Genomic DNA, 24,769 nt, shown 5'->3' on the forward strand with positions numbered 1-24,769 from the left:
TCTGGCAGGAAAAACTGTTCTAGAAGCCTATATTCACCTTAGCGATTCGTAATGAATTAACAAGTTAAAATTCTGATCAACAATTCAGAAACATGCAAAAAGATGTTTAAATACTGCATTTGCAACTATTTTGCCACGATCTCAGATAATGAGAACACGAAAACCACTAAATGTACTTTTTATTTCGAATCAAGTGAATGTGTCGTACAGTCACTCCACATTAAACTGTAAATATGATATACACTTGGGCCTTTTGTCTTCGTTATTGTACGTTTTGCCGTTTCCCTCTCTGATATTCGCGTTTTGAAATAATAAAGATTTTAAAACTCGGTAAGCGGGGCGATTTTAACATTTGAAAAAAGGCCCCGATAAAAACCTGAGCATCGCTTTCCTTTTTCCTGCCCGTTTTGAATGGATTTGTAAGTGCAGCTGGCATTTTATTTGCGCAACCGTTTTCAAATTGTAAATTACGTGGCTTTTTCCCGTTTTTGCTACAGATGCTCTAAGAGGATTGTCATAATGTATTCTACAAATTAATTTGGATTAACACTTAGCCCTTGGTGGAAATATGCTTTAAAAATAGCATTTTTACTGCCTCAGTTTTTTATTCCTTCCGCGTTAAATGAGGATTTTTGAAGGAATTATAAAAGTAATCCTGTTAATTATTCAAACCTGTCCCGTACATTTCCAGTGAAATTTATAGCAGCATGCCCACCATAATTCCATTGAGCTGTCCAGGAAACAAAAGTTTAATTTTAGTTCAAAAGCTTAACTGTAAGAGGGACTCCTGGAAGCGATTCTGCGATGACATTACAGATATGCTAAGCGCGGGTCGAATCCATAGAATCCTAGCCAAAGGGGTTGTAGGGGATATTGAGTGGATAAAACAAACCGATGCTGATGGTTCATACATAACCTCAAGCAAAGAAACTTCCGAGATAACCTTTTCTTAACGACAAAAAACCATGGACGGACGGAAACAGCGACTAAAAGATCACGACTGAAATGTTTCCAAACAAGTTAAGTATAATCAACTGCGCAACTGGTACTAACCAATCATTTAACTGTCCAAGTAAGAGCAACGGTAGATCAGTCAGTTTTCCTCGAAAGAATTGACCCAGTCTTCATCACACCTGCCATTCATTCTGGCAACGCTTCTACTCAAACGTTTTAGTACTAGTGGCATTGGGGCATATAGCAAACAGATTGATGAAGTCCAATGTGAGTCGTAACAAAACTGACAGAGCAGATGTGTGTAGGGGACGACCTCAACATATGACGATTTGTTGACCTCCGAAGTTGACTTGTTAATTTATAAAAAGCGGCATATTTCAGTAATGCGTCATCAAAACGCAACCAAATTTGGAACAGGTTTTATTCTTATCAATATTTTTTATTGATAGGAATGTGAAATCAATAGATGCTCAATAAGGGTTAGAATTAGGGGTAAGGTAAGGTCAAAAAGAGTTGGGATTTTTTTATCTGTAAAGTAACTAACAAACGAATAATACCATTTAATAGTAAATTTAATTCTAAAACTTTTATTCCTCTCAAAATTTGTCGAAAACCTTATGATTTTTGATACAAATCACAGTCTTGTGAGATAGAACCAAACCAAATTTAAAGGAATTTAAATATGTAGATTACCAGTCAAATACACTCACTTTCACATGAAATGCACCACCCAGTAATAATAATAATTAAGTCTTGTAATTTTGGCAAAATAATGCTTCATAATAGAGTATCAAATGATCAGACTTTCAGTAAAAAAGAAAGAATGCTAGTGGTTTTTTTGTCATCGACCTATTAGATTTTTTATTCAATTGTAAATAAATAAAATAATATTTACATGGAAATATCAGTTTATTTTGTTGTTGAACTGTGAACAAGACATCTCAAAATGCCCCCAGTGAGGCAGCGTCGAAATTTTTCCTACGTTTCGGATTTTGATAGAGGGCGAATTATCGGCATGAAGGAGGGTGGACTTTCTTTTCGTGAGATTGCCCGAAGAATGAATCGGAACCACACCACGATTGCGAGAACATGGTCTTCGTGGTCTGAAGAAAGGGTTCAGCGACATCGTCCAACTGGACGTCCTCCCCGTAGCGGCAACGCACGTGAAGATCGACTTCTTAGACGGATGGCAATTAGTGATCGATTTCAAACAACAATATCTGTTGCAGTAGATTGGATGGGAGCTCTAAATCGTCGGGTGTGAATGGTAATAGTTTACAGAAGAATTTCGTCTTTTGGCCTGCATTCATACCGCCCAAACCTACGACTGCTACTAACCGCCCAACACCAAGCTTCCAGATTGGCCTGGTGTCAAGAACGAATTGATTGGAATCATGAGTGGAACAATATCGTCTTCAGTGACGAGTCGCGATTTTGTTTATGGATCAATGATGGTCGTAGAAGAGTCAGACGATATCGAGGTGAAAGAAGAAATTTGCAATTTTCTGAAAGGCGCCACACAGCTTTAACACCTGGTGTTATGATCTGGGGTGCGATATGTGTTGGCCGAAGATCTTCTCTTGTGTTCGTTCCAGGTACCCTAAGCGCACGTCGCTACATTGACAATGTTCTGAGGCCAGTATTAGTACCTTTCATGCAAACTTTACCAAATGGCATTTTCCAACAGGATAATGCAAGACCACATAGTGCGAACATTACTCGACGATACCTGGAAGAAGCACAATTGGAAATACTGCCTTGGCCTGCACGGTCACCGGATCTATCGCCCATCGAACATCTTTGGGATATGATGAGTCGCCGTCTTCGAAATTTACCGAGGCCTCCAAACAATGTGGATGACCTACGACATCATCTTGAGGTAGCATGGAATGAAATACCCCAGGAAGATATTGATCATTTGTTGCAAAGCATACCGCGAAGAGTACGTGCTTGCATTGCCGTACGAGGCGATGTCACTTATTATTAATTTTTTCATTATCAAATGTATCTTTTAACTGAAAGTCTGATCATTTGATACTCTACTATGAAGCATTATTTTGCCAAAATTACAAGACTTAATTGTTATTATTATTGGGTGGTGCATTTCATGTGAAAGTGAAAGTGAATGTATAATGTATTGTAATGATGCAGTGCCACATTTACAATAACAGTCACTTGCATGACTTTTGTAAATTACAAATAGCTTACTAATCAAAAACAGCGTCGTCTTTGACAAGATGAGTAATTATTAAGTTTAAAATTTTTAAGTGTCGATTCTTCGTCACGAAACAAAAAAAAATTCTGTAAATTATGAATGTTACAGTACAAGAGCAGTTTCAAGCCTAATCGTGATAAATCTAATGTAGTTAGTACGTAGTAGAAAAGTTTTAGTGTTTTTACCAAAAAAACAATGTAAGCGACGATTTTCTTAATTGACACGACACAAGGTAAAATTAAATAACTCGGAAATGCCCAAAAAGCAACGAGGAATTGTGTGTAAACCAGATAAAATTAATGTTCTATGAAAGTATACAAAACTGCTGGATAGTAGTTATTAAAGTATGTGTACTTCATTAATATTTTGCGGATACAATGTGCTACATGCAGGTAATAAACATGGATTTAATTTTATTCGTAGTTTATTCGGTTTAAATTCGAAATAATTTTAAAAACAGAAAAGAAGGTTTGAGAATAGTCATAAATTTATCTCAAAACACCGCGAATAATTAAAAATTTAATTCCATTAAAGGTTTTATTGCGAGAGTGATTGTGTAGAGACATCTCGACGGAGGAAATGTACTGGAAAGCTGGAAGGAAGCCTGGATAATACCGATTCATAATACTTTGAATTAAACGCTATACAGGGTGGAACATTTAACCTAAAATATCGAAATATCTCGAATACTAGGCATTTCATAAAGAAACGTTTAGTTTCAAACTTTAATCACTCTGAGAGGGAAATGTATTGGTGCTAAATTTGATTCTCCTCCACTCCCCGAGTGGGTGGGGTGAGGTTTAGCTTTTTAATTTCAAATGGCAACCCCCATTTTTTTATAGATTCGGATATTACGGCTAAAGATAAGAAATGTTTGTCTGAAAGATTGTTTTCGATTTATGCTAGAATCCTCAGTGTCCACACGGGGAGTGAAGAGAAATCAATTTTAGCATCAATACATTTTCCTCTTAAAGTGATTAAAGTTTGATAATAAATATTTCTTTATAGGATACCTAATGTTCAAGATATTTCCATGTTCCAGGTTAAATTTTACACACTGTGTATTTAATAACTACAGCCAAAGTGTGCATTAGCAAACATCAAACCTGTGAATCATATCTTTAGATAATCATATCATTACATAACTTAATGTGCAGAATGAGCCTATTTCTTTTTTGAACACTTTTTTCGGACCCTTATCTCAGATTTCTCTTGACATTTCATTTTTAGAAATCCTACTGGACTGCCAGTCATTATTTTGACTGGATACCCTTAAAGGTTGAGTTCCAAGTAATGGAGGATAACGCGAATATTACGCTTATTAAGTATGCATGAGTTTTGCCTGTTGACTGGTTGTTTCAGTTTCCCTATGAGGTCTCTTTCATGTATAGTTCCTGTGCGGCTCGATCACAGCAAATATTTGACATTTCATAGATTTTCACCCGATCCTTTTCACAGAGGCAACCCTACTCTTCACATTTACTAAATCTTCGTACTTACGTTACTCAATTTCTGTAAATCTTCGTTTACATTCCGATAATTAGAAATTAATATTCCAGACACGTTTAACCAGTTACAAGAGAATTCACAAACAACAGTATCCATATGCATTGGAGCCATTTCATATTTATACCTTCGCATTTTAAATTTCTCTATCGATAGAATTTATGGTCTCATTAAATTTATGAACCCGCACTTGGCAAATAGGGCTCATAAATAACTGACACTATCTGGGCAAAATATCTTAGGGAAAAATGCTTAGTTTACGGGAAAATTGGGCTACTTAGCCAATAACCCGATAGACAGAAAGAGTTAAGAGTATAAAAAAGAGTTGACACATTATTCAAATCAAGTACTCGTAATATGATTTATATGCCTTCATAGAGGCTTTAAACCAGTGATGGTTACATGCCTAAGCCCTTGGGTCAAATATTGATTGGGGATCTAATTAAACGTATTTTTGCAGCCAGCCCTTTAAAAAGGGGGATAAACGCACTGTCAAAGGCTTGGCCGAGCCAATATCCAATAAATTGCAGGTAAATCTCCCTTTATAAGTTGGCGTCCCTTTGTCACACAGCAAATTGAATGTCAGTCGCAGATACTTCAGTTTTAAGCTGAAAATAAGGAGACCCCCAGATCTCTGAAAATTGTTCCAGTTTAAAAATAACATCTAGATTGATTAATCCATTTCCCAGAGGTTGGGAAAAAGTTTGATTTTAGTCTAGAGTAGGAGACATCGCATGACTGCTATGTCATAGAAATCAATGCGAATATTCGTGAAGAAAAAAAGAAGCAATTGCAGGCAATAATATGGAATTCTAGTCACGCAGTTAGACATGACCCATACATTTTGCACCTGGCTCTTTTAGCAGCGTAATAAATCTCTTAAACTGGTAACAAATGAATTTTAAATGATCCATAAAACGTGTTAGGAACATCCAGTGTAAGGTTGTTATGGCATTTTTATTCCGCAATAAAATCGCCTGTCAGCGGCAGTTTCCCTTTATGTTTGAGCCCATTTCGACTTGAAACTAACTTAATAAAACATCGTCCTATGTAGGACATTTTTGTTATCCGAATTTCCGCCTTTAGCGCGTTTCCTTCGTGTTTAAAACTACATAAATGGGGAACAAGCAAACACGAGAAAATGGTGATTATCTACATTATACTGCTCGGAATTGAGAAAGAAAATCCATATTGATTTTTCACTTTGATAAACGTCCAAAGTAAAACACATTCCAGGTGAATCGACAAAGGGGGGCCATAATGGCTTTTATCAACCCGCAGAATTGGCTGTTGGCGGTTTTATTTCATCCACCTGCACTCGAAGGATGCTAAAGGAAATTCTTTTCGGGTTTGTTTTCGCTCCTGTAATGGGATTTTCGGCAGGAATTTTACCTGATTGATGTCGCATTTTCTCGTCCTCCTCCAAAAAGGGGTAAAATTGAAAGTGCCATCGCATTTGGTTCGATATTGAATCAAATTTTGAATCGATGTAACGATGATGTAAACGTAACGTATAGTGGAAACGAGCTGAATAATGTTTTGCCCTAATATTTGCTCTAATCCGAATTTGCATGTATATTTTGTTAGACCGATGAAATTTGATTATAAGCGTCTGTAATTTCGTTCGAAGCTCGAAGGGGAAATTGCGAAAGCTAATTTGTGAGATGCGCTGTACAATTTTGTGTAAGATTATTTAACACCTACCTAAAATTCTCTCACTAAACTACGGGGAGCAAAATCTCTCAGCTTAAAAATACGAGGCAAAAGTTGCAAATAAAAGGTAATTTAATACATCCACGAACATATCCATAACGCTTACTGAATGAGGACTAGAAAATTAGTAATATCGTTCAGTCGTGCGTTAGAGAGTTAGAATGACTCTATAAATATATGACTATATCTAAGTTTAACCCCAGAAGTTAATTGCTTTCAGTTTAAATTTAAGATATAAAAATTGTAAATATAAGCTAGAAAACTTACCATTAGTGCTAAATTATTAATGTGTAGTAATTCTAACTGCAAGTTAACTTCCATAGAAACATTTATATAAAGCCTTAATATTGGTCAGAGCCTTAATTTTTATGGTAGATAGCTTAACGTTAAAGTTAACAGCACATTCATTATTTGAACTTGAAGTACATAACAATAGAACAATAATTTGGAGCTAAAGGTCAAATTATTAATGTACTGTTAACTTTATCATGAAGCTAGCTCTCATAGAAAACCAAAAATCAAAAAGCCTAACTCAATGGCAACGTTTCTGTGAAAATTCCTAGTAATTAAATTAACAGTTAATAATTTTGCTTTTAGTCTGCAAGGATTAACCACAAATTATCTGTGGTGCGTGGATCTTTGGTTATTCTTACAAGGTATTTCAGATTTCAGTAAACTTCCGAAACCACAATTTCTTGTGAAGGAAACAATATATGTCTGAATGTGCTAATTTAATTTCCCCATTTAATCCAAAGAGTGCATCCCTGGATGAATTTGTGATTTCCCTCGGTTTTGCATGTTTGCATTGGCATTAATGTTTTATGCAGTAATGTCTATTTCTTGGTCGTTGTCTCGGGATGCTTTAACCATATTTTAATTGTTATAATCGTAATCACATTGATACGCTTCAAATCAAGTTCCGGGTCTAGATTCTTGAATCTAAGGAATAGAGAATGCTTGGTGAACGACATCAAAATTTGTTAGCATTCTGCATGATCGCACAGTGTTGATACAGCCATTTCGAAGTCATTTTCAGGAAACACTCTACTCTTCAGATTCAAAAATCTTGCTTCAGGTAATACCCTATAGATTTTCAAAAAAAGTGGTGCTCAATTGGTGCAAAATTTGGATGGTGATGGCGCATAGAACTGAGCAAGTGATGACTTTGAAAATTCACTGCTTATAAAACACAATGTGTTCGTTATATGGTAAAAAAGTAGTCCTTTGATTGCTGCAAGGTTGCAGAACTGCCAAGACACAGAATTAGGTAACGACGTCGAGACACTATTGAATTATGTCACTAGTGCTTCTAACTGTTCTGGAAAACATGTATCCAAATTTACTCTTCTTTCATGTTATAATACATCTCATTATTCTCAAGAGTATTTCCTCTCAAAAACTAAGCTGTAAGCTGTTTACCGATTCATTTTTAGAGACAGTTTATTCTACTTACAACCTAATGCTCTGAAACCTGCAGAAGCAAAATGAAAATCGATTTGAAATCCGTAGCAAAGAAGTTTCAATACTCCATAAACTTTGATTACAAATCAAGAATTTCAGTGACTGAAATTGGTGAACCTAAATAAGTTTCACTCTCTTAAAAGTATCTGTCGTCTTTCTCAAACTTTTTTTATAAATTATTACTTTGAAGAAAATGTTCACCAGCCTTAAGGGACACGATGTCAAGTAACATAAAGTTAATATAACAACAATTCCACGACGAAGGAGCTCTGGAAAAATTTGCCATGTGCTAATACCTCATGAAATCCAAATTCTCTATCTGTACACCAAAATCTCAAATTGCCTTCCTCGAGGCACCATTGACGTAAATCACTTAACTGGAATTATTCGGGACAGGGCTCACGTGAGAAGGGCCTTATTTGAACGGACACGAAACGGTAAATATTCAGGTGCGGGTAATTCTTAATTCTTGTTCCAGATCCGCCGGAAATAACCGTGGAAAGGCCAGTGGTGTATTCGGGAGAGGGGCTCGAAGCTCAGCTAGTTTGCATCGTCCATGGAGAAAGCCAACCCGAGGTAAGCTCCTAACGAGCGTCCGCTCTAATTAGACCTGGCGGGGCTAAATTGCTAATTTTGAATTCCTAATTTTTGGCAAACAAAGTTTTTTGGAGGGGGCATTAAACGAGGAACCTACTGGTGCTACTGGGTTTTTTATTAGTCGTTTTCATGTGTGCTTTCAGCCAAATAAAGTCACTTAATGGGCAACGAAACTCTCTAAATACTCCCTAATGTTGTGGCTTCTAAGTAAAAAATTCAGTAGTATAGATGGTAACGCGCTTTTATTCTTCCTTCTAAGATCCGGAAAATTTAAATCACAAACATTTAACTCTTCGTTTGCTCTTCTAATATACATATATTTAATGGGCCTAACATATCGATTTTAGATTACAGACATATATAATCGACTCATTAATAATTGCACTCAGAGATTAATCGGAAGCAAATTCCCACTGTACATTTCAGACGAATAGAAAGTCGGCTTTAAACTGTTCAAATCCCACATAGTTTCCATAGTTCCCCACTATGTATTGCCTCAAATTCCCACACTGCATAATGTTTGCCTCATAACATAGACAAAGCACTATTTTGGTTATTTTATTTTAAACTGTAAATTTGCCAACCTTGCCAGATTGCAGCTTAAATTAATTTGATGGTTTAGGTTCACAGGTTGAAAAGTGCAAAGAATGAAAACTTGAAACGTGGCTAAGTACTTTGCAGGAAATACTTTAAAAATTTAGCCACTGGTCATTGGTATATTCCAGGGTGTGATTTATCAATTTGTTTGAACATATCTACAAACTTATTGGATCACTATTGGAAAAATTTGAGTTTAAGTAACTTCCCTAATGTCCAAAATTATTCTACTGATCTGTTATATGAGACGAGCAGTGAAATCTTAAAATATATTCGTAAATCTTAACTTTAAGTCTTAAACTCACTCCTTTATTTAGTGCTAGCGGGAAGAGAATGTAAATTTTAGGCCCCCTTAGCAACTGGCTGCAAGGTCCTAGAAAGTGCTACTGACGTGCTGCTCAACAAACTATGAAATATATTTCATTTGAATGATTAATTCGATTGAATGCTTTGATTGATGTTTTACATTTAACTAGCTCGTTCATTTGTGTGACCATTCAAATTCTTGTCACTCATTAATTTTCCTTTAGTGAGTGTCGGATCTGATCTGTTTGTAATTCCATTTCACTACTACTTTTTGACTCCTAAAAAAATTATTATTTATTCATGTAAATCTTTCTTTCAACTGCAAAACATTGTTTTAAAATAACATTTTCATTGTTTATATATCCTAAACTTTGCCTTAATGAGTTTATTTTTCTCGAAAGAAACTCAAATTCTGAGGCTCAAAAACAGCTTTATTCAAATGTGTAAACTAGCATTTGCCTACGCTTCCAACTAAAATAGGACCGGGACAGGCCGCATGCATAATGGCCGAAGAGGAGAATTCCGGGATTTCCGGCTAAATCGAGATGGGAGGTTAATTGGATTTCGTGCTAAATAAAACAGACCCTGTAGAGTTTCTACACTTGATTACTCCTATGTGTAATTCTTCTTTGTTTTTACAGTCGAGTGCCGGACGGCCACTTGACTGATTTTATCGCTACTTTTCACAGAGTCGAGTTCCAGAGAAATGAGCATTCCGAACTCTATTTCGACTGTAACTTGATCATTATAAGTTAGTTCGGTTCAGGTTAAATACACACAAAGGTTATCAAATCGTGTTAAAGTAAGTACCAGACTTTGATATAAGGTTCTGGACCTTCACTCGAACTGAAAACATCGTCAAAGTAAAAAAACATTTTCATTATACGATATTGAAAATCCATATTTCCCAGTTAGGAAACTGTGCTGATAATATACCTTTTCCGTAAAATTTCGATATCATTTTTAAATTTACTGTGGTTTCAGTAACTTGAATCACAATATTTCACTGAAAACTCGTTGGATTTTCTCGTGTCTTCAAACCAACTTGTTGCAGTGTAATAATAAAAAATAACATTAGTTTTTCCTGTCTTAGGATTAATTAGCGAGAGAAGTGTGTACATATGTCACCTTTCTATGCCTTCGACTATAATAACCCTTCTTCTGGGATCTAGTATAACTTGTTTAATTCTTACTAACTTAACATTTTCTACCAAAAACACCAAAAAGATAAAGATGCGCTCTATCTTCTTCTCTCTCTTGAACAGTATACCCAACGTCAAGACGTCAATAACTAGGTCTGAATCCTACTGAATATTTAACTATTCACTACAGCTCCAAACATTCGCCGTAAAAAAATTATCCATCAAACTGACACAATCAATATTCAATTACAACTTCGATAATGAAATTCAATTCGTTGAGCGCATTTTTAAATACGCTCAAATCGCCAGAAAAATCCCATTTTAAATTCCAAGAAAGTTCCTTTATGAAGTTAATCTTCCAGATTTATTATTCCAGAGATGGACATTTGACGTGGAATTTATTTTCCTGGAAACTTTAAAAATGTAATTCATAGTACTGCTTACACAATAATAAATGCTGAAAACGCAAATTTTATAACGCATTTCCATTTCAGATTAGGTCAAAAATGTTATGCAAATAATGTCGGTCAACTTTTACGAAATTTGAAATTAAATGTATTCCGGGAGTGGAGTTTATATTCCAAGATATTGTGACTAAGAATACCGTCTAATTTAAAGGTATAGAAATTTTATTTAATTGCGGTTCTATTTTGCATTAATTTCCAGCTTCGCAAAATAAAAAACAAAGGAATTGTCACGACCCACTCCATAAATGCGAAATTGCCATGTTTTCTCTGCGGATTTCGATGAGGGCTTAATTGGTTTTTGTGCAACTTTCCACTTAAATGTGCAATTATGATCTCTTGTTCCCATTTTGGAACGTTCCACCGAAATACTTGGCACTTGCAACAACTTTAATGAATGTACGAGGCTCGGTTAAAATTTAATTGCGAAACAAAAATATTCGTGGTTCCGAAATTAAGAGCACGTTTAATAAATTCCCATGTTAACAAATGTTTCTCGATTACTTCATTTGAAGCCAAATCAAATAATTTTCTTTCCGATTGAACGATAAATATCAAATATTTGGCCGATTACCTTAAATTGAGAAGTGGGCCAGATAATTGGATATTTTTCATTCCTCATCTGGTTATAAATTTCCGAACGTTCGAGTTCTGCTGAAAAATCATTTCAACGTCAGAAAATTTACTTCCTGAATATTGAATATCTTAGTTTGGCTTCCCCCTAACGAACTCGTACAAAAGGACCTCTTCGCTTCGGAATTTCGAATAAGATTAAATTGACAATTTTCGCTTATTTAAAACCGAGTACAATATTTTTTTGTGAATTTGGGTAATTTCTTAAAATCAGAAACTAAAATTAAATTAGTGTATGTGAGTATATAGAGGATTTTCGTTATCGAAATGAAAATTTCTCTGAAGCTAGGACGCTTCACAGACAGCTGAATAAGGGATTTTAATAAAAGATAATTAAGCCAGAATACACAGACGTATTTAATTTTCGTTCTAAAATAATTTACCAAGTCTCAAAGGAACTAAAATGCTCAAATCCCTAACAGCCAAACTACAAACTTTTTGAAATTGACTTATAAGTCTCGGAGTAGCAGCATTGCCCTTATGTTTGAATTTGCATTGCAGTCAGTATGTTTTCGTATTTCCTCCCTTTCATGTGTCCTCAACTTCCCTATCTATTTTTGATTAAATTCGGATATTAAGTATAACTATATTATTAGTTTTACTCATCTAACTTTAACTGATTTTCACATTCTTTAGTAAAACAATGAAACTCAGTTATCACTGATTGTTCCCAACTGTATTATGGGAAATTAAACTTATTCACAAATGTAAAATATATGACAAAAACTAACTTTGTCTCGATTCATGTTCCAGGGGCGCGTTCACGATCGTTGTAGGGCGTATGCCAAGTGCATCTGGCGAGTAGGTGGAGTCGTTCACAATGTTTATCCTCCATTTACTTTGGCGAGTAGCGGAGTCGCCAGATGCAGTCGGCATACGGCTGACAACGAATGTGAACGCGCCCCAGGAACCTAATCCTTAATTAACCTAAGCCAATAATATCACATGGATGTCATGAATTCCCCAAAACTAATAGTAAAGAGCGAGGTTGCTTTTAATAAGATGCTGAGGAATGGCAGCACCACTATATTGTTATCATACTCGATGCTTATGCAATAGACGGAAATAGACTATAAGCTATTCAGTTTTATCATGTATCGTTTTCCTTCAAGCTATGGTTCAATCACTGTCATAAAAGTTGACAAGATAAGCACTCGTCATCTGGTGTCATCTGGTACAGCAAGTAATTAGTAATTTTAAAGGGTTGATTACACTGAAATTTAACTTAACAACTCACAAAAAATCAAAGAACATTTAGAATATATTACTATCATTCTATAAGAAAACGCTATAAAAGTCGAAGAAGTTACTAAAGAAATGCGGAATTTGGAGTTTCGTATTTGTTTTTGCTATCACTACAATTAATTCATATGTCAAGATAGATGACACTGCGAGCTTAATGGGGATCGTGGATGACATATCCTCTTTCTAAAGATCAAAACGATGTTTTCAATTAGGATAAAATTTAATGAAAGTTGTCTTTTTTACATGGACATAAAAATGCCTTTACAACGCTTGGTTACTGACCGAACTGCTCTTCACACTTTCAATCGTTGGTAAAAATTCTTGATATAAAATTGGAGAGATTAAATTTAAAATTGAGGGAGAGCTTCATACTCGAAGAGGTTTGTTGGATAACTCTCGTCCTTAATCACTGTGCAGAATAAAATATTCTTATATTATATTCACTGAACTGGAAAATGTTTGTCACAGATTATGGAGTTTTCCATATTCATAGCTTGACTGGGAAATGATCATGACTGGATGCGACGTCAATCACCTTCAGAGTAGGTCACGTTAGTGATATTGAATAGTTAACTAAAGCTGCCATTTGTCGAGAGCCGACAGTACATTTAATTCGTTACCAAGAGCTCGAAGGCACAGATTGCTTAATCATCTATAGCAGCACTTAACACTGCTTAATAAATGATTAGGCAGAGGCCAGGAGGAATTCACAAGTGCGAGATTATGCGGTTGTGCTCTCTCCTAAATAAAAATTCAAATCTGAGAAGATTAAGGCCCATCACGAATTTATGCCTCATTCCAGCTCTGTGTTTAATTAACTCGAGCACACCAAAGCCCGGTTTCAATCCTATTAGATCTCATCAATTCAATTCATCTCGAGTCAATTAAATGCAGGCAGAAATCGGCAATGTCAACGACAAGCATGTTGAGCCTGCAGGAAAATATCCTACCAGCGCCATCTGCTGTGTCCTTGTTACTGAATCTCGACCAAATTTCTGATTGTAAGCAACAGGACTTAGTGCACAAGGCCGACCTATAGCCCAGAGCTATGCAGATGAATATATATAGTACTAGCAAAAATCGGAGAAGATTAAGGCCTATTACGACTTTATGTCTCATTCTAGCTATCCTTGCCTACTTTTAATTGACTGGAGACGAACCGAACTGACAAGATCTAATGGGATTGAAAGCGGTCTTTGGGGTGCTCGTGTTAATTAAACGCAGAGCTGGAATGAGGCATAAAGTCGGTATAGGCCGTACTCTTCTCAGATTTTTCCTCCTACTGTCTACATTCAGCTTCATTGCTTCTGGCTATAGGTTGGCTCCGTCCACAGAGTCCTGCTGTTAACACTCGAAAAATTGTTCAATGCACCAAAAGGGACACGACAGATAGCCCTGGTAGACAAAATCGACTCGACAATGGTTATCCCTACAGTAGCTTGAGTCTTTGCAAAAAAATGTATAAAACCGTTTCTTTCAAACTTGTTTTTAATTCTACTAACGCAAATCCAAATTCTTCATCATCATGGCATGACATAAACATCCTTTTTTGGTGCGGAACTGGGTATATAAATGAACTTGTATGCGGCGTGTGCAACTAAAAATGAAAAAATCGTTATCATCTGGGGGGCAATAAAAAGTTAAAAAATTACCTCTAAATTGCTGTGACATTATTTTTCTTTCAGTGGCCGAGCGGGTTTACAGCGGTCGCTGTTGGTAAAATTAACCGAATGACTGATGGATGACCTGGAGCATGTGTGCATGGCGATGCGTTATGAAAACTGACTGATAGGATGAATATTCGGGCATTTTAAACCACAATCTAGGCCGAAAATGCCGGCCCTGATAATTTTATCTCTCTATCCCAACACGTCATCAATAATCAATTTTGTAACCGAAAATTATAAAACTTAAAGGTGTGTTTCCCGTATAAGGGAGCTGACACCATTGTGGCCACGGGAGACAAAGTCAGACCTCGAATCTGGGACACTATATTCAAAACAGAACAAATGTTAAAGCTTAAAATGAAATTCCTCCTAAGCTGGTAGGCAAAAGAAGCTTTATAACTGAATGTTTTTGCAGGTTTTGTGGTACAGGGACACTATGCAGTTGGATACAACAGAGCGCAGGATAATGGAGTCAAGAGGCTCTCGGCATACGCTCGTAATTAGGAAGGTGAACAGGCAGGATTTTGGAAACTACACTTGTGTTGCCGACAATCAACTGGGCAAAACCAGAAAGAGCATTCAGCTAACTGGTAATGCATTATACTGGTGATACGGAAATTTACTCATGACATAAATTATTTTTTCTTCAGGAAAACCTCACCCGGTTAAATTCAACAGTCCTACAACTAGCAAATGGAAGGAGAATTATAACATTAGCTGGGAAGTTGAATCGTTGAGCCCAATTGAGGAGTACAAATTGTTGTACAGGAGGCTTCCGGAATTGAGTGGTGTCACCAGTGACAGTCAACCACAACCACTGTCTACTTACCTCAACCACCAAGGGGCAAAGAGGCCTCAACGAGGAGTAAGTATTTGCGTTAATTGAATATTCCTCAATAATGCACATAGAACGCGATAAATTCATCTTCATTCAATCACAATTCATAATTTTTGATATAAAAGAAGTTTAGAATATCAAAATTCATAAAAATATTCGAGTTTTCAGCCTCATAAAAATGTTTGATGAACTTTTTCTTAACTTCGGTGTACAATCGTGGGATCTTTAAGATGGAATTAGGGGCATAGTATATTTTTTTTAAATATATCTAGTGATGTACTAATACGAACGCCAGTGATAAAACTAAAAATATGTTTTTGATTTCAAAAGGTGCTACCTCGACAGCGGTTAACGTCTTCACTAGCTACATTTTTTTAAAATTTGAAATATTATAATATTGACTCCGTGTTAATAGGCGTAAAGAAGACTTTAGTTTAATAGATGCACAAAAAATAATATTATTCCATCACATTCCAGAAAAAGGAGAGATTTATTTTTTTACATTTTTATAAACCTTTTTTAAGTTACGTTCTGGGAAATATCCTATCGATCTTAATCAACCTTTTATGGTTACCCGTCGAAGACCTTTGTGACTATGAAACACACATTGAGATTATATCTTTCACAAGAAGTTTATGACTGTTTAAATTTGGATGCTGATTTTCAATATCCTTAACTTTTTCCTTTTGTGTATATGTGACCCTTAGTAATATATCTAATAATGTTTCCATATGGATAACAATACCAGAGTATTTAGTAGGTTTTAAGTATCAAGTTTCAAGTGCTCCTTGAATTTCCACATGGCGATGCTTCAAAATATTATAGATTTGGCTCTTAAATATTTAAAGTAAATTTGTGAAGCCGTAGATATAAATCAGGAATCGAGAAACTCCTTGAAAAAAAATTATTTTCTCATGTTTAGGCATTGGGATTTGGTGCTAAAACATAAAGAGCAATAGTTTTTTCTAAGGAAATGATTAAATGAAATTTTTAGCTAATTTGCGAAAACTACGGATGTTTATCCGTACTCAAAACGTAGTATTGTATTCACATATAATGAGCATCACCCCATCAGAGGAACTGCTTCACTTTCTTCGCTTATGACGAAAACTTCTTCATCGGGGTTAATTATCTTGATTATACGCTCATCCAACATTATTCTCCCCGTCGAATTATTCTTTTATCACATACTCCGCAGGGCAAAAACAAAAAAAAAACAACTTTGCAGATCTTTTTCTATAAAAGATTCAATGTCGGCGACTTTCAGAATTTAGAAGAATATTATGTACTTTACGAGCTGGCGAGACAGTTTACCCTCCAGCGATTTGCGGGATCATTTTCCGTGTGCACCGGCCTCTTTAATGGCTTCCGCTCTGATTTACCTGCCGGCAATTTTCCGCAGTTTTAGCTCAAGGATATGGCTCCTATCGGAGCTAAGCTACATCCCGTCTTTGAAACACTTTCTTGACTTGAACAATGTAACTATAGTCCCTTCGCATCCACAAAGAGTGTCTGTGTCTCATTGCTCGCTAGAAACGTCATCTGTCTTCTCTTCGCTGGTGAAACATTTGAGGGAGAAAAAAGCTAATTATGCTGCCTTTTGTAACGGACAAAATCGCGCTTCGGTACTGGGACCCGGGAGGGATTAAAACGAGATATATATGTAAGAAACTGAAAGTAAGAGATTTATATTAAAAGGGATTAATCCTCGTTGGCATTACAATATATCATTTCCTTTTTGTAAAAGTCCCCAAATAAAATACGTCTCATGCAGCGTAGAGTATATATCTTTGTTTGTGCGCTCCACGTATAAAAGCCCTAATAACATCATCTCGGTAAATATAAAAGAAATGCTGCCTTCGGCGGGCCTTTGTTTGCTTTTAATATTTGGATTTTGCGTGACATTTGCAGAATTTTTTGTGTTCCACTAATTCGAAAACATTAACGAAGCTCCGGCTAAACCAGTCCTGCTCTGCTTTTGTAGGAAAACAAAACACTGCCTATTGGAAGCTTCAGCTTCTTCAAACCGATCAAAGACAGACGTATGGACTGGCGTGACGTAATTCTTCCAGCCATTCCAGTTCAACCGGTAGGAATGCAGTTCATGAGCTATGTTATCCGAGGGTTGGAACCAGGACAACAGTATGAAGCCAGAGTGCAGGCCAGAAACAAGTTCGGGTGGAGCCCTGAGTCGCCGCCTTTCACGTTCAAAACCACCGATACAGGTTTGTAATCATAGAATTTCTTCTTTTTTCTTTAGTGCATGTTAGCTAATGAAAAAGTGCATTTTTCCTTGTTTCATGCACTCTTTTTGCACCATCTGCACTGGTTCGGTTTTAATCGCACTATCGGGCCCTTTAGATGAGAGCACCACAGATAACCACCGGCACATGTTTGCTGGTAAGCCCTATACCCTTTAAACTTGCTTTCCCGTACGTTTGGGGAATTTTTATGGTGAATTGGTATTTCTTGTTCCAGAAAACGCCATAGAAGACGTCCAAAGCGTGCGGTCATTTAGGAATAGTGCCCAGTCGATCAAAATGGTTGTGTCTTTGAAGATGTTTGGCTTAATTTTGTCAATTTTCTCGTGCGCTTTATAAGCATTTTTCGGCTACCAATTTATATTTATTTAAAGCCATTTAAGTCCAAGAAAGTTTATGTCATTGGTACCATTGGTAAAATAATATTTATTTCCATTATTTATGTAAATATGGACTGTAAATAGAGAAAAGCAAGTAATATACTTATATGTAATTACAATAATTACAAGATAACACTACTTATACTACATCGGGTATTTTTTGTATATAAACTATGATATTGATCTAATGATATTATATTTACAATGTCTGTGGTGTTAACATAGGAATCTTACGGTAAGTCTATTTCCCACTTAATAGAAGCGAACTAAAGTCCTCTTTACACAATCAAAATTGACCAATTTGTGAACGTCCAGACACTATGTATGTGGAAAGTCACAGGGATTGTTCAGAAAATCATTTTTTATTTGAGTGTCAATTTCGATCATTTTTCTATAGTTCACTTCTATAAAGTTAACTTAAGGATTACTATTATGCACTTCTCTCAATTAAAGCTGATACCTATTTTTTTTTATGCGCATTCACAGAAATGTGAGTTTCATGGTTTGGTATTATTATAAGTGCATAATTCAAATCCCAAATAATAAAATTTTCTGCACAGAAAGATCTTATTAGAGTTATATGTCTATAAAGCTTTATATGAATAGTAATTATTATTAATGAAAATACACCCAATATTTTAAAAAACATTATGGTTGCGGGCAATAATCGCTATGCTTTTATTGTATTCTTGAATTTTAGGTCGATCTAGTTTCTTCAATTTAGTTTTTTTAATTACAGTTTTAGTTACTAGTACTTTTTGTACCCTTCATACCACTTTTTGGATGTACGCAAAATAAATCAAGGTATGAAATGCTCAAACAAGTGTTTATGTTATTTATTTATAATAAGGGACACTTTTGGAAGATTTTTTAACCCCGCAATTAGTTACAGATTCTCCTGTCTGATTCTCAAAAGGACTTTCATAAGATATTTGTGGTTTAAGAGGTCTGGGATTTTTGTTGGTTTCTAAAAGTTTCAACAAATACCTTAGGGGTCTGTTCCTATTAATAATCGCTCCGAAGATACAAAGAACTGTTTAGCTATTTCCTAGAAACATTAAAAATACCTTCTCTACAAAAGCTTTTAAATAAATAATTATTTTAAAGTTTCGTGAGAAATTTCTAACAATTGTTAAGAATCTCGAAATGATGGGCAACTTATTTAGCTACAGTTTTAGCAAGAGCTCCAAAAGGGAATGTGAAAGAGAAGGGTCAAGTTCAATGAAATTAATCAGATCAAGGGTTAGTGAAAAGGGTTCTGGCGGGGTTTCGCTCTCGATCTTTACTATTACTACAGGTATAGCTACAGTTATTGGAACTTATTTTCTAAGTATCTTTAAAAGTTTGCAAAATGCATAATTTTCTGCAAATTTTTCTCTTTTTGCAAAGACGGGAAACTCCTCTTTAATTTTATAGTTTCCTAAAGATTTTTTTAATTTCTCCTCTACGAGTTTCTTAAAATTGTAAACTTTTAATGAAAAATTTGTCGACAGAAAAATCGAAAATCTTGTCTTACCGTTACGGGGAAGGGGGATAAATGACACTTAAATGTTAAATGCGCAAACTTCATTATCCGCAACTTTGCTCCATCCGCGCGGTACACTCAATTGAGTGTTTGAAACTTTTGCCTAATTTTCGAATGATTTATTCATATTTGAGGACCGGGGCAGGCGATGGAAAAAGTTACCCAAACTGTTTAACCTTTTCAAATGTCAAATTTGAATTATATTTTTATAACGGCTGGAGAGTTCGCGAAATGGCTCATTTAGAGTCGTTTTCTCCATAGCCGATCCACTTAAGGGAAAAGTTTTAATTGAAAATGGCAGGGCTTGGAGAACTGATATTTAACAGGTACCGTCTATGGGGTAAATTAATTTAAACATTGACGGGGTTGTATTTTTTTGTTTCGTGTTTTCAATTCCTGAGAAAGCGGAAAATATGTTGTAGAAACCCTAAACAACTTTTCGTATTATTTGAATATCTTATGGATGTTTGAATTCCATAGAAATGTAAAAAAAGTAAGAAATTATTTATAAATAGGAGGAACGACTTGGCAATGCCCACTGGACTGTTGAACAAAAGCAAAATGCAATGTTGCCATTAGTTATACTCATGGAAAAGACATCTTGAAAGAAAAACTATCCTGCTTTATTCACTTTAGCACATTGTTTTATCCTTCATAATAACATACAACTAAAACAGCTGATGTTTTAAGTGATTATTATTTATTACGTAAATAATTTGAGCTGAATTCAGTATCGAAGATAGCTGATGGATTTGCGCTTAACTCGTGAACGTAAACCGATAAAGCCGAAATAGATTTTACAATGGCTGTACTAAGAGAATTTGCGTGTCACGTTAATGGTTTGCTGTTTATGCCGCACATTATCGACTCCTATTTTATGATATTCCCACATAATAAATTCCCAGAACGCATTTAATATGCCATCGCAAATTGAAAATCAGTCACTTTTTTAAACTTTAAATTTGTAAAATTTGGTGATTAATTATACAAAACATGCATTTGCCCTCTAGTATTATTCGATAAGGGCTACTATTCTATTTGTTCCGATGCTATATTTATTGCCATTAAAACACGATAAATCACTGAGAAAGGCAAGGGAAAAGAAAATGGGTCAGGATACCGAATAGATAGCAGCTGACCGGAAGCACTCCTTAGACCCGGCCCTGCTGACCACTTAACTTCAATTAGATTCATTTTTGACAGGACCTAAAGTGGAACTAGTCTCTCTGTATATCTAAAAATGGACTTGGTTTCACCGTTTTGTATCGGTTTTCAGGGGTTACATAAAAGGATCAGTTTTCGGATCGAAAAATAATTCTAGAAAACGACCTTTTCTATGGTCCGTTATGTCATAGGTTCTAAATTTAGAAATAAAAAAATACCTATATAGCTAATTTTCAGTAAAAATCACATAAATATAGATTCGGAAACGGTTTTTTACAAAAATATTATGTGACGTTATCTGAATTACAGTTCAAATTCTAGTTCACTACATCATTTAGAGTTTTTTCCTTCGAACAATTTCTCATAAGGAGATAGTTTTCCACCTTTAAAACAATTTCTTTATTGGTTTCCATAATCAATTATCTGCCCCATTCGGAGGTGAAATTAACCATGTAACTTCTCTGTTTTGTACACAAACAACTATGTACTTCAAACCTTCAATAAAGTGTCTGGCAAGACCCATCACATCCGATATTTAATTTATGACGAATCCAATTTCGACAACGAAGGTCGTGAATAGTTTGAACGACGATAATTTGTCACTAGCTAATCATCTTAGACTACGGACAGGCCGAGATATAACGGTTTGCGATTTAATTAGACCGACTGGCGTTGTTCCAAACTCCTTTAACGGTTCACTTAAGACGCTAATAAATCCGATTATATGACAGTTCGATGTGACGGAATTAGCCTACCCTACAGGATATCCTGAAAGAGTAAGCCTACTACCTCTATTTATACAACTTCTAGGTACAATTATTATTAATCCTCAATGCTGCGAGTGCTCATTTAACATTCAAATGGCACGTATGCAAAGCTCGTCAAACGACGGCAAATTAATATTTATTGAAACTACCCATGACCACTCTTGGGGGATATCATTGCTGTTTCAGTTTGCTGGAAAGATGATTAATAGAAAACTAAGTAATATTGAAAAGACAAATGGAGAAAAACATGTTTTTGGGTGGCAGAAGTAGGTTTATCGTTATAAGCTGAAAAATCAATTTGGTTTTCAAACATTTTTAATTTTCATATATTGTAGAATGGTGAAAAATGGTTTCATTATTACTATCGTTTTATAATAATATTATTATCCCTAGCTTCATGTGACTATACATTTTCAAACTAGGCTTGCACATATTGGCTGATAAATAGCCAAATAATAAGCTATTTAAAAGTCGTATATAAACACTGCATTAACACTGTGATAACGAGTAATACGAGGCGCATTCAAGGCGGATTATTAGGGAATGTATTGTGGTAGGTTCGGCTCTAATAATTTAAATGGCCGACCGAGTGGTGCTCCATAATTGTGGCTAATAGTCAATTATTTATGGCCAAACTTGTTCACCCTTTGGCTATCCCCGTTCCGCACAACGGGGATGTTTAGTTCATGTAGCTAGGCACGTGTTAATTGGACTTGCTACTATTAGTTATTTAGCTCTTTCGAAGTCGATGTAACACGTACGTCTTTTAAAGTAAATGATAAATTATAATGGCGTGATATTGGCTGGAGCAGAAGAGCAAAATTAGTGCCAAAATTAACTAACGGCTATGTAAGACTGTAGTGGGTATTATGATTTTGGAGACCGTTTAAATTACCGTTTCATGACATAAAATGCATTTCCAGTACTAAACAAATTTAATTTTTTTTGCTGTTCATTCGAATTTTAAAAAATTGAGTTCAAAGAAAAATCAAATTTTAGGAAATTTTGTACTCGAATTTTGCCATCACTACTTATTGGCAGTATCATTTTTCTCCTTCTCAACGACTCCTTATGCAAAATATTTGTTTACGACCATCTGATGAGCGCCAAAAAGCTCGAAATCGGTACTCTATCTCCTCAGATACTGTATCCACAGCAATGTGGAACATTAGGAATGTAACATTTTGTAATCGTCATATAATAATTACGTTGCGCCGCGCTGCGGTCTATATCTTGGACTTGGTTACATGAGTTATAGAACTTTGAAAGTTTAACCTTACACTCCTGTTGAGCAAATTCACAATTACACCCATTTACTGTTTTTGAACACAATAGTAGCACGAAACATTCAGTAATTTTCTAATTCTAGTCATATCCCTACCATGACTTTGGATGGTATTATATTCAAAGATGAATTGCATTTTTCGGCCATGGGCGTTCCTCCTGGATGAATCAATAAAAAACTGAGCATCAGGATAAAAATGTCGTTCAAATTAGTCAGCAAAGCGTAACAAAATAAAACCAGACGAGGATCCGTTGGGAAAAATAGAGGCTCGTCCTCTACAGGCCCCCGTTAGCGTCGACTCCATGCCCAATGATAAGACTTAATGGATTTCGTATGCAAACGACAGCCGATATCTTTGCAATTGAGGGCCGTAAATGACGATTAATATTCATCGAATCCACCCTTGACCACCCAAGGGACCGGTTCCGGGCCAGGCACACGACCCTGGACGCTTTCGCAGGACAATAGAATTTAACTTGCCTAATTGAGAGTGTATTGTCATCTCGTCTGTCCCATGCAAGTTATGTCCAGGAGTTATTGTTAATCAACACCTCATTTGTATATATAGAACATGGATATATGACGTTTCTCAATTTGCAGCATTAAAACCGAAAACCAAAAAAAAAAATCGTTGCATAACACATTTTAACGAAAAAATTCAACATGTTTTAAGATCGATCATATAATTCAAAATGGATCAGATTCCTATAGCTGATAAATCTAGAAAAATGCTTACGAATCGCGTTTTTATCAAGCCAAAGTATTACAAACTAATAACAAAGCCACATAGATTTTCTTAATTTAATCCATTGTGCATTCTGCTGAAATGCTTCCCTATAGGGGCTTACTAACAACTCATTGGCAGACGTAAACTGAAAATTATTACTCTACGTCTGTTCTTACACATTCAAGCCCTTTTAGCACCGATAAACACTACTACAAATCATTATTAGTGTTTCCTCAAATGGCCGTCCACGATCTCGCCATAAGCGCCCTTAGCCGATGCCGAAGCAGAATTTAGTCTAATGGTTAGTGTTTCGAGGTGTTAAATACTCTTGTTGAGCTGATAACGATAATGTAGGCTAATGCTAATGAGTTTTGCCCATTAATTTGTGTATCTAAAGGTACGTGCACCCTGCACTTTCGGCGAATGTGTCTCCATAGGCGTCAGCTGGTTAGGGGTGGCTTAAAATTTAAAACATAATATCTGCGGTTTTAAAAAGGCTCGTATACGCCATAACAATCAATGAAAAATATGAAAATGTAAGGAAAATGAGTTGTTATTGTTATAGTTAGAACTTATACATTTCGTCCAACAAATAATGATGCAAATGAGAAAAGTCTCTCAGCCAAACTTGCCTTTTAGAAGAGTTGATTGTTTTCATTGAACAGGGTGGCAAAGTAATTTTTTTCATTCTAAAAATTAAGAATAAATGTCACAATTTTATATTTAAAGACTTAAAGTTGCTACTATGAAGGTTTTTGGATACAGGAAATTCATTTAAAATCTCTACTTGATGCCTACTACAAAACTATTTGAAGTCAGTGACATATTAGAAAATCACACAGATATGTGTAGTTAACATCCTTAGTTGGATTAAAAGCCTTAATTACATCTCAAAATACTACAAAAAATTGACTAAAGTAAATTTTAGAAATGTCAAAAATGAATTGTTCTCAAAATTAATTTACCTCTCTTTGTAAATGTTGCCTCGTCGGTGAACAGTATTTTATTAAAGAACAAAGGGTCATGATGGTGCTTTTCGAGTAACAAACTGCAGAAATAAATTTTAGGTTGAAAATCTCTTGGTAACAAATTTCAGACAGGCATAAAATGATAAAATGATCACTCAATCGCTGTGTCCTTTTATCCGCTAGTACGCCATGCTTATTTGTATCAAAGTTACTGGGACACCCTGTATACCAAATACACAAAGACATAAAAAATCTAACAATTCCACAGAAGAAGTCTTAAGAAAATCAATAAGCCAATCTCTTGATGTAGTCATATTTCTTCTGAGTAGGATACAATGAATCGAATTCCCTAGA

At 35.5% G+C, this 24,769-nt stretch overlaps 1 protein-coding gene across 2 annotated transcripts in view; it reads left to right on the forward strand.

Annotated features, from left to right (window-relative positions):
- The window catches only part of LOC136415120 (limbic system-associated membrane protein-like), a 76,307-nt gene extending 58,206 nt beyond the window's left edge, over nucleotides 1-18,101 (forward strand). Inside the window, exons 6-11 of one of the 2 annotated variants that reach the window (XM_066399544.1) lie at nucleotides 8,328-8,425; nucleotides 14,916-15,090; nucleotides 15,151-15,365; nucleotides 17,323-17,563; nucleotides 17,700-17,738; nucleotides 17,817-18,101. In XM_066399544.1, the coding sequence (XP_066255641.1) occupies nucleotides 8,328-8,425; nucleotides 14,916-15,090; nucleotides 15,151-15,365; nucleotides 17,323-17,563; nucleotides 17,700-17,738; nucleotides 17,817-17,938 (890 nt within the window). In that variant the 3' untranslated portion in view covers nucleotides 17,939-18,101. The remainder of the gene's footprint in view (nucleotides 1-8,327; nucleotides 8,426-14,915; nucleotides 15,091-15,150; nucleotides 15,366-17,322; nucleotides 17,564-17,699; nucleotides 17,739-17,816) is intronic. The other variant, XM_066399545.1, reaches the window with a different exon arrangement.
- Nucleotides 18,102-24,769: the final 6,668 nt, after the last annotated feature.

Source organism: Euwallacea similis, chromosome 19, assembly GCF_039881205.1.
Source record: "Euwallacea similis isolate ESF13 chromosome 19, ESF131.1, whole genome shotgun sequence".
In the NCBI taxonomy this organism is placed as follows: domain Eukaryota; kingdom Metazoa; phylum Arthropoda; class Insecta; order Coleoptera; family Curculionidae; genus Euwallacea; species Euwallacea similis.